This window comes from Nannobrachium achirus (assembly GCF_963921795.1).
Source record: "Nannobrachium achirus genome assembly, chromosome: 15".
Classification (NCBI taxonomy): domain Eukaryota; kingdom Metazoa; phylum Chordata; class Actinopteri; order Myctophiformes; family Myctophidae; genus Nannobrachium; species Nannobrachium achirus.
This window is the reverse complement of record NC_137822.1, coordinates 31,583,605-31,595,268: the sequence shown is the minus strand read 5'-3', so window position 1 is coordinate 31,595,268 and position 11,664 is coordinate 31,583,605. Positions and strand designations below refer to the sequence as shown.

At 40.9% G+C, this 11,664-nt stretch overlaps 1 protein-coding gene across 1 annotated transcript; it reads left to right on the top strand.

The window, feature by feature from the left end:
- The first annotated feature begins 346 nt into the window (after nt 1-346).
- Nucleotides 347-9,495, top strand: ccng2 (cyclin G2). The gene is made up of 8 exons (XM_080742612.1): nt 347-456; nt 2,456-2,629; nt 3,059-3,202; nt 3,480-3,730; nt 4,520-4,598; nt 4,902-5,000; nt 6,085-6,287; nt 8,024-9,495. Exons 2-8 carry the CDS (start codon nt 2,525-2,527, stop codon nt 8,151-8,153), a joined length of 1,011 nt encoding a protein of 336 aa, XP_080598738.1. The 5' UTR covers nt 347-456; nt 2,456-2,524; the 3' UTR covers nt 8,154-9,495.
- The last annotated feature ends 2,169 nt before the right edge of the window (nt 9,496-11,664 follow it).

Below are 11,664 nucleotides of genomic sequence, written 5' to 3'. Positions count from 1 at the left end.
TGATTTTGGGCGGACTATTTGAACGGACCAAAATGACACGAAATGATTGGCTGCTGGAAACGTCAATATTAGAGGAGGGGCTCGTCTCGTCTGTTACTGACGACAACGATTCCTCAGGTAAACGACTCAATCAAAATACACAAGCACACCAAATAAAACCTTATCAAACTGTATGCAACGCGGCCGTGCTAAAACATTCGAAGAACAAAAGATACAAACACAATAATTGTTTTAAATCGTCAAAGAGGGCCGGTCCTTGACGCTCGCTCCGCTCCCTGATTGGCTGCTATCACCGAGTAGGCGTGGCCGTTTTCAACATCAACAAAAGAAAAAAAAAAGAGAGAGTAGAGACAGAGAGAGATACAGTAGAGAAGAAAGAAAGAAAGGAAGGAAGGGAAGGACGGAGCAGTAGAAGAAAGAAAGACTATACGATGTTGATTTAACTGAACATTACAGGTAATTAACAACTCATCTTATTCAAAATACCCCATGGTTTCATTCTATTTACAGTGTTTTTGAGTAAAACATGGGGATGTTAACTGTAGGATGGGATCGGAGAGAGGAAATGTAGGCTAACACAACCTCAAAGTATCTGGATATGTATTACACTTAAAGCCAGTGTTAGATCAGTGTTGTTGGGTCATTGATCAAATCTGACATGTATTTGACATCGTTGGTGTCGATAATGTGGTTCTACTAAGTGTGTTTTTCCATGCAAAATGCTCGAAGGGAGGTCGAAATTGATTTTTCCCTTCGATCGCATTATTATTGGTCAATCGTCTCTGGTGTAGTCAGCAACAATACACAATCAAGACCATTTAATGGCAATCTATAGGGTTAGTTTTGTTTCATGGCTACATTTACAGCATTAAATGTAAATGTAGTTGCGTGGATCGATGTTTTTCGTATGTTGTCAGCACCACACAGGCAGGTATTTGAATTACAACAATATCACTTGAATTGCGTATACATCTTATATGGCCATAAGCATAATGCATTCCGAAGCGTACTATTAATAGGCTTTATGTATCCGAATTAATGTGATATATTTGTGTAATGATGTGTTTATGTGCGGATAATTGTGTATAACACCGTCATAAACGTAAACACGGTATTTACTGCCGAGAATAGCCCCAATAGCTTTACTAGTCGTATTGTACTCGGTGCGTATGTGTCTGTGTGCAATAATATAATGTAAACACTTGGATTTGTGTTCAAGAATTGCGCATCAAATTGAGATTTGTTGTTTTTGGCCCCGAACGTAAAACCAGCTGATCGAGGAGAATGGAAAAAATCCAACCCCTCCCCCCGCTTTTCAAAAATACTATCATGTTATTACAGTCGGAACTGGCAGGGTTGTGTATTCTACATCGAAATACACACATTTGATGGACTTTTGGGGTTATTTATTAAGTTACGATTGATGAAATGATTGGGGGTTCGTTGAGAAGAAAAGAAAAAAATCTTTGTTTTCGAGTCGAAGTAAAGAAGAAGGCGTTAACCGACGAAGGAAATCTGACACTGAATCCCAGCTGAGAGAGCAGAGCAGAGGGGGGTTGGGTAAAGCTTTGCTAACAGGGTTGCCATGTCCGCTTGTTATAAGCTGCTTGCAAATATTGTTACGTGCGGGTTGCTTGCTACGTGCGGGGGGAGGGGGGGCTTCGTTCTTAAATGTAGTTCCTAAATGTTGTTTAAACCAGCTGTTTCTCAAACATTTTCATGATTTGAGTTGTTCAATATCTACAAGGGGGCAGATCTACAAGCTACTAGATAGGCTATTTGAGGTTTAAAGGGCTTGTTTTCATAGACCTGCTTGTTTCTCTCACAAAACCTGGCAACGCTGTATAAGGCACTTTGTTGCCATGAACGAAGCTCACGTACACACTATTTTGGGGAAGGATATTGCAGAACACCTTTTATTTTTATGGGCCTATATACAATGAACAATGATGATGATTAAATGCAAATGATTGGTTTGGAATGTTTTATAATTTATGCTATTTGATATTTTAAACAATAGATGCTTTTCACAGTCATACAAGTCAACTCTTCCTGGCCAAGGCTACATTCAACAAACGTGAATGAAGGAGAAGCGTCTTTAGATGTAATCAGGGTACAACACAGCTGCAGCCGATGAAATTATTAGTGGGAAATTTGATTAGCTGCAGCTGTCTGTCTTTACCTTGCTATGACATGTCTGTGAAAATGATTGAGAGGGCAGAAGTCAGTAGACATTTTATCAGGTGCTGACTTAACATTTGTATTCCCCTTCTGATCTTGTCTTTGAACTGAAGGAGCCTAGCAGGAAGAGCAGCCTTGTAGAATATATGTTTGAGAAAAAAATGCCTGGTGCAAATATTTGACCCTATCGGTTGGCTGGGTAAATGCAGACTACAACAGTAGTTACTATGTCACCCTGTAATAACAACAACAACACACTTTCTTTGTTTTTCAGTTAAAATACTGTGATAAAAGAAATAACCCTTCAAGAGATCACTGCATCCAGTGCCAAGTGTCAAGAGAGATGGATGCCTTCAAATTGATGAAAGAACTGAGGGCGAATTATGAACAAGAAGTTTATTACCTTCCCAAGGAGACAGGGCTGAACTACATTGAATCCACAACACAGGTAACCTGATAGGCCTGACCCATATCATTATACAACACATTTAGGACACAATATATATTGTTTCTGGTGTAGAGCGGTATTAATATGTTAACGTGTGCTCACAGTGGCACACTTTACTGAACAATGGCTGTGCCTCTGCATGTTATGTCATGGTTTAGGTGTTTTGAAAATAAGGCTACATTTGTCATTATTCGGTGGATTGATTACTATATATTAGCTAGAAACCTGTTTAACCGAATTCAACTTATAATATAAGTTGAAACGGTTTAAAAAGAAAAATATTAAATACAATTTTAATGTTTTTGTTTGTCCACTTTTGTGTCTGTCTCAAGTGTCCCTGTTTTGTCATGTTCAAATGAACTCCTTTTAAAGCTGTCCAATAATATTCGCAAGCAAAACTAATCACGGATATGTGTCTCTGCTTTCCAGAATGACATGAAATGTCGGATTTCGGCCAAGTGTCGAGATGCCAAGGTGGAAGACCTGTGGAGTCTGACCAGTTTCTTTGGCTACAGCACCCAGACTTTTGTCCTGGCCGTCAATCTACTGGACAGATTCCTAGCCATGATAAGGGTAAATACGGTTTTATATGCAATAGTGGTGTGGATAAAATATTAATTCAGACAGATCTGCTAAGCTTCAAGTATTGGCGTCCGATTCTGTCGGTGCACTCAGAATATGTAAATAGTAGGCACACAATGAACCATATACATTTCAACATTACCCACTTATATAGTCATTGGTATACACTATAGTATAGCCTCTCCCCCGTGTCTTGTTTTTTGTCATTTTAGTCCTTTATTGTCAAATTGTATGTGTTTTAATTTTACAATGTGTACATTCTCCTCAGATTCAGCCCAAACACCTGTCCTGTGTCAGCGTCAGCTGTCTCCACATGGCTGCCAAGGTGACAGAGGAAGAGTGCAACCTCTCCTCCACGGATGAGCTCATCCGCATTGGCCAGTGCAAATTCACTGTGTCCGACCTCAGCCGCATGGAAAAGATTGTGTCCGAGAAGCTCGACTTCAAGTCCAAAGCGATCACTGCCTTAACGTTTCTGCACTTGTATCACCAGATAGCACTTTCACACTGCACGGACAGGTGAGATGTGTGTGTGTGTGTGGGTGTGTGTGGGTGTGGGTGTGTGTGTGGAACAGACAGGACACTCTGACCTGTGGGCTGTAGAACATTATGTGCATGCAAAAATGTACAGAACAAACCTAGAATATGTGTATGGAGTGGGCATTTTCTATACTGTATGTGCCAACTGCCAAATGTTGGCATGCTAATAAAAAGGCAGGGGTGATAACTACTCAATGGTGAATAGGGGTTCCCACATGACATCGACGGCATACATTTTTTTTATCATTGTAGGCGAAAAGTCCAAGTTGAGCAGCAGTGAATTATCAATCAACCCCAGTGTCACACTGAACTGCACTGATAAGATTTGCTGCAGTCTACCTTCATAACAAACACCTCACACTTACATAACCCTGATAGAAGTGCTCTTAAGTGCGACAACATTTTGGTTGGTAATCACAGATTACAATGAGCTGGCTGCTTTTGTTCTATATCTACAAGGGTGGTTAAAAAAATTGTCATGGATCAAGTGAAACAACTTGTTAAATAGACTCATGAAAGAAGAGAACATTTTGTGAGAGCAAGATAATCTGCTGTTAATACGATGAAAGTCCAGCTTCAGCAACTTAAAATAACCAACTCTGTTGTAGTATCCTTGATAAAAGAAAATGCTTAAAATGCCATGGTCAGCGACGTGAACACCATAAAAAATGACCAGCTTTGCATTACAAGTGTGACTCAAGTCAGTGCATGCTAATACAATTGATATAAAAACTTTTGATCTGACTTTTGCCTTTTATGTTTTGGCAGGAAGGAGACACTGAGTCTGGATAAACTGGAGGCTCAGCTCAAAGCCTGCCTGTGTCGGATCTCATTCTCCAAAGCCAAGGTAGGATTTAGTCTTATGAGGCCTTTTAGGGTCAGTTTAGACCTATAGCAGTAAAAAGCCTCACGTATGGCAGATAATTAGGTTATTATTGTTGTTTTTTGTGCAATTTTGAGTTGGTCTGGTAGCAAAACTAATCTTTCATTTTTTTTGTTCTTGTTTCCACTTCAATTTTCATTCTCTTCTGCTCCTCCGACTTTATTTTGTATCCCACCTGGGTAATCTTCTGTGACTCTCTACCTCTTTGCTCTGGGTTTGTCTCTCCCACTTTCCTGTCTGTCCTGCCGTTTCTCTCACTCTCTCCAGCCATCCGTGTTGGCCCTGTCTCTCCTGATGCAGGAGATAGAAGCTGGTCAGCTGGCAGACATGTTGGAAATAGCACATCACGTCCAGAGACACCTCAAGGTAAACACCACTGAACAAGTCCCTTAACTGCCCCCCAGGGCCTTATCTCTAGTACAAGGACACCCAGGGCCAGACATTATCACATTTACACAAACACAACACAGAAAAGCTAAGGTTTCGACTTTCGACAGATTGTGACTTTCTGGATTGATTTTACAGCACAGCATCTTTGTAGATGCTTTCTCGTCTTTGCTGGGTACCAGATTTCATTGCAAAGTACACTGACTACAACATCAAAAACATAAACATCCCCGTATTCAAGTTGTTTGGCAACAGAATCAGAATTGACCCACTTTGGAGACCTGACCTAGTTGAGAAGCACTGTCATAGGTCATGAATGCAGGAGTCAAACTACATTTGCTCTGTAATTTAACACAAAGCTCATTATTAATGACAGGCCAGGTCATTTTAAGAATCATCTCCTTCCTACGAGTTGTTTGAATTCACATTCCAGTTGACCCTGTGCCATGCACAGCGGTACTGTATTTAAAATAGCATGGGGTTATTCTTAGTTTAGTGACTTGGCCATGGCCTCGTCTATAGAGGTCTGGAGGGTTAGAATGCCAGGGCAGTCAGCGTCTAGTTGATACTACTGACCACTGGCAGTTTGATATCCTGCCCAAAACGTATTTCTGCTGACAGACTATTATGTAAACTGGTGTTGTGTCGCCTCTCTCCACAATCTCACAACCCCAGGGAAGGGCAAGGGTTTCTGTGCTCAAAAACAGAAATGGGGAAAACCGGTTATCGAGGTGTCTGTTATATGCACAAGAAACTCTTGCCATGGTACTAACTGTGGTTCAGGCCTTTGTGGTGCACACAATTCTTTGCTTGCATTGTTTTTTATTCTATTGGAAACATTTTTGATAATCTCTCTACAAGAGCCTCAGTGAAAACTCAAATGACTTTTAGACCTGTTAAACATTTGTAATTAAAATCCCTACCTACCAATATCACCAATTGTTGTGATTGTAATCATATAGAACCAAAATAGACTAACTAAAAGTGTCTCCATATCATTTTAAACCTTAAAAACACATTTTTAGTATATGACCATGAACACGTGTGTTGTTGTTTTTTCCAGATCTCAGACAGTGAGCTGCTGTACTGGTGTGACCTGGTAGCCAAGTGTCTCTCGGACTACGCCTCGCCTGAGTGCAGCAAGCCAAACCACAAGAAGCTGGTGTGGATTGTGTCCCGCCGTACTGCCCAGAACCTGCAGAGCAGCTACTGCAGCGTGCCGGAGCTGCCCACCATCCCCGAGGGGGGCTGGGACGAGAGCGAGAGGTAAATCCTACTGATGCATTATTCACTTTTCTGCCTCTCTACCTTGTTTCTTCCTTCTTTCCCTCAACTGCGTTCTAGGGTTGCAGCTAATGATTTTCATCATTGAATAACTGGTAGAGCAAGGCACTTCTGTCAAATACATTTTGGGGCAGGCACTGTCATACAACCAAGAGTTGAGGGTTCCATTCTCTGTAACTGGGTGGCAAGAGCAAGGCACCTGCCATGCCGGAGTTTAAGGTTTCAGTTCCCCACTGATTCTAGGCATACTAAAAATGCCTGAGAGTACATGGGAAAGTTTTGTAAGTTCCACACAGACACACGTACAGCTTAGTTTGAGAAACAAAACAAAAACCAACCCAGCTATCATAAGCTGGATCCATCCAACACAGAAGTAACAGTGGTGGAGAAAATAGCAGAAGGGGTAGAAGGCCTACGTCAGGGCGCGCTTGGCACGGAGAATTCTATGGAAATTACCCAGCAGTTCACTAACACAACAAACATCCATTTAAAGGAACCGTACAGACACGCCCTCTGTGTGTGTCACTGTGACTTGACATCACATCAGTTCCTCTACTCTTACAACAGCACTGCACTGTAAAACCTTGTCAGTTATGAAATCTGGGGTTAATTTGAATTTGTACACATTTTTGTCTGATAATTGAAACTTGGTTCTGCAATTGAACGAGACCATAAAGTTCAGCTTCAGCTTCTAGACAATTCGGTTAAAAAATTGCTTATTGGGGGATAACTTGTCCCAATAAAATGGGGGGAAAATCATCTCGTTTCACATAATAAGTGAATAAGACAGTTTTCACAGACTCTCTGTACTGCTCTGCTTATGCAACTAGCTGGGGAACAAGAAGACAGGGAGTTTCTTGTCTATTGTAACCCCACGTCACGCCTGGTTGTATTACACCCAAGACAACCCTCCGTCTGTCTCCTCCTCTTTCACACTTCTTTCTGACAACGCACTCTATCTCTCTCTCTCCCCCTTTGGCCCTGGTTTCATAACATCCACCGCACCTCCTGTGAACTCTCATATCAGCGCTGTCTGGCAAAAACCTCTTATCTCCACATTTAAACTTTTTTAATGCCCTACTTTGTCATGCTACAGTGTCACACAAAAGTAGCATTGCGTCGCATCTTTTGCTATTTTCTAATTCAATACTGAACAGTAACAGTTCTGGACATATGAGCTTTCCACCCGACAGCAACACTACGCTGTCTGGACTCTCACACGCTTCTCTCTCGTACCTCCAGACAGGACTGAGATAATGAGTCCTTGTCGTTGGTAACGTCCTAGCAACCACTGTAACTTAGTTTCCATGACGTCAGAGACTGGGTTAGGGAAGGCCGAAGGCCTCCAGCAGTTTCTGTTTTGTAGCAGCGGTAGTTAATGCAACTAGTGGTGTAGTAAATGGATGTGTCATATTCCTTGTGAATGACATGTGACTGATTCAGTCACATACACACCAACTGATGCAAGAACAGGTGAGACTGACATGCATACATCTCTAAACGACACCATTTGTGCGATGAATTAGAGTACAAAATAGAAGTTAAGTGGTTCATCGATATTATAGGAAAAGGCTCTACATTACTCAGGCACTGGGAAGAAAACAATTCTGAGCCTCCTCTTTCTCTGGAAAGAAATGACAGCTGTACAGAGAACTGTGTGTCCTTCTAGTGATATTCAAATACTCAAACGCTAAACATTCATCTCTCTCTCCTTCCAGCGAGGACTCCTGTGAAGAACTGAGTTCAGGGGAGGAAAGCCTGAGCAGCTCTCCTGGCAGCGACGCCGAGGGGCTCTACTTCCCCCTCCACCTCCGCAGCCAAAAGCAACGCAAACACCTCACCCCCTAGACCACCACCTCCACCAACAGTGCCTCGTTTTGAAGAAGAAAACGACACCTTTCTAACGCAACAAATACTTATTTAGCCAATATCTTTATTTATTATTTAATATTATTGTTATTACGTGTCCGGGCCACCGTTTCGCTTGGCCCACACGACTACAACTATATTGAAAGCAATCATACTGTAGTCTTTGAACATACGGTAAGCGCCCAGTTCAGGAATTGTACTGTGGTTAAAAAAAAGAAAAGAAAAAAGGGTAAATTGCACAATGATGGCAGCTGAAAATGTAAAAAAAAGAAAAAAATGTACTTTTTAGTAGTTGTGTTAGGACTTATTTTAGTTAAATATTTTGATAGCTGGTGGTGCATGTTGGGATATGTCACATTCCAGGCCACTGGAGACAAAGGAACATGTCAACTTTTCTTTGCCAAGTTCTTTTGATCATAGTGCTTTTATTGACAAAGATCGATATAATTTCTTTAACAGAACGCTGTTTGTTTTGACTGTTGTAAAACAAGACTGTTTTTTTGTTTAAAAGAAAAAGAATCATGTCAGGGGTTTTCTTCCCAAGACTGTAATTTGCACAGGTTTGTTTTGTTTCATTAAGTGTTATATCATTGGATGGCTGAAAGGACGATAGTTGGTGCCTGTTAAGAGAAGAAATTTTTTTTGACGTTACAGTATTTAGATTTTTGCTCGTTTCCTCAATGTATTTTGACATTTTTGTTTGGTAATGAGCTCTGCCTTGTTGGAATATTCAGTACGTATTCTGGAACATGGTGGCACATTTTCTAAACATTTAAAATGTTAAAACGTCCAGGTATCCCTTTCAAGTATAGCGTTTTAATTTATACCGTGTTGTATGATGGTGTCACTCGCCAGACCTAGCCAATCCACAAGCTTGCAAGTGTTGCAACCTTGTAGATGGTCCATTTTCGGTGAGCGACCCTGTCGTACGGCAAAGTATAAATGAGGCTCAAGCCCTATGATTAAAACTTAAGGAGCGAATATCTGATTTGTTTGCATGGTGTTATGATCAGAAATGTAAGTGTGTGGATGTATGTATGAGTCTTGTAAAAACGTTTAACAAAATGCCAATTTAGGATGTAGCGTTAACCTTTTGGTGTTTTAGAGCTCTTAAGCGGGAATGTTGTGTGGAATAACAGGTTGACCGTGAGTCACAAAAAAAGCTAAAAAACTTTACAAAATGTAAAAAAATGTTTATAAAAATATGTAAAACTGTACATAATGTAAAAAAAAAAATACTGTGAATAGCTCTTTGTAGATAACGTATTTATTCATTTTTGTCAACTGTATGAAAACAAAAATCTTATAAAAAAAAGTTATTTTTAAACTGTTTCCCTGTCATTTGTTTGACAATTTACAATTTTATCTGGAGAAGTTATTTTGGTGAATGCCTTTGGTTTCGGTTTGTGTGTTGGGGAAGACAAGTTACAACAACTCCACTATTTAGGTCAGCAAATAAAAAAAAATAAACTGGATGAAAAACTACATCTTATGATCAATGCCAAATCAACATAAAAGCCTCATGTCTAACTCAGTCTGCACCCAGTGCCACAAAAGCCAGAACATTCAACATTTTTCATAAAAGCATAGGCAGACAAGTTAACTCACACAAACACACAATTTAAATGGTAAAACAAACATGATAATAAATGGGACTTGCCGTCATCAAGACAGTGTGTTCTTCAACAACACATCTTTTTATGAGGACGAGACACCCAAGTTTGGCTGGAGAAGAACAAGCGTCAAAAGGGAGATGAGGAAGAAACACGCCTGGTAGGTTAGCATCAGGACAGGAGTGACGATAAGAATAGGGGGAAGTCCAGAATAACATTATGTCCCAAGAATTCCAAGCAGCTCCAATCAGTATAACCTGTTTATTAACATTTGAGAAAAGTCCTCTTTTAGAGAGACAAAGGCACTGGAAAATCCCAAACTGCTGTAAAAAACAAAAATTGAAAAACGGTTCCTGAGGTAATTCCTTTTCGAGTATGTCACAACAACTCCACCTTCCTCTTTTGTAATTCCGCAACCATTAATCGATGCCACAAAATAACTCCCCCCAAAAGTGAGAGAGAGAGAAAATTCAAAATCCCATGCGTGACTTCTTCTTCTTGGGTGTCTGTATCTGTGATAGGCTCAGCCTAGCCCCCTTGGAAGGTTGTAAAGAAAAGGATGGCAGAACAGTGGGCTGAGAGAATCCCATTCTGGCTATGGGATCCTGTGGCGTCGACAGCAGTGTGTTTTGGGAGCCAAGGGGAGAGAAGGGTCGCGGGGCGGGAGTGGAGGGCTGCGGGGCAGGAGTGGAGGGCTGTGTTGCAGGAGTTGAGGGCCGCAGGGCGGGAGTGGAGGGCCGTGGGGCAGGAGTAGAGGGCTGCGAAGCAGGAGTACTGGGCCGCAAAGCAGGAGTTGAGGGCCGCGAAGCCGAAGCGGGAGTGGCGGACCGGTCGGGGATTGCTGAATCGATGGCAGTAGTCCCAACGTCATCCACAGTAACATTCTGTGCCTCTCTGGATTCCTCCTTGGTAAAAAACATTTAAAAAAAGAACATTAGCCCTATTTATACCTGGCAATACTATGAGTCTCGTTTAAGTAGCGTCCAGATATTATTTAGCCAGTTTATAATATTTACACATTTACACACTGCTATCGGATGGGTTTCCTACTCAAAATGTAAAAGTACATAATCTACAACCTTTTGGAAGAAGGCAAGCCACATTGTGTTCCATACAGTACCAACTGTCATCTAAGTCAGTGATTCTCATGTTGGGTCACCAGCTAAATGATAGATAGTTAGGAACCAAATGGACATTTACAGGTCTGTAGCTCTAAAAGAACACTGAGGATGTTATAGTGTGTAGATTGGGGTTCCAGAGATAAACATCATATTAAATGGGGTTAATGCATATCAACCGGAGGTCCTTGAAGATAAAAAGGTTGAGAATCACTGATCTAATTAATAAAAAACAAGTCCCTGCTAGTTTAAATGACAGGTTTAGTCGTTTTCTAATCTAGGTGTACAAGTGGTTAATTTGATTTGCAGTGTTATTTCCTTTCATGTAGTAGCTGTAGTGTATTTATTGCATGAGACTGATGAGAGATGCACTGACTTTACATTTTATTATTAATGTGGTAAAATGTATCCACTTCCTGAGGTGGTTTTAGCAATCAGATTTCCCCAGCACACATTGGATGTATTGTATATACTGTACACCTGGACTGCCATACAAATAAGCATCACCAAAATGCTCATCACCAACCCATCTGATCATCAAAAATATTTCAATGCCAGTGTCAATCAGTAATTATCACGTGCATGTATGTGTGGTATGTGTACGTGCATACGTCCTTTATATAGCACATGGTAAAAGAAGCACTCGTAGGTGATAGGCTTCTGCTGATTGAATCACAGATTGATTGTGTATTAGCAATATCAGGTAGCCAGGATTGGATGACATGACAATAAAAATGATCACCTGGCAGGTGAGCATAC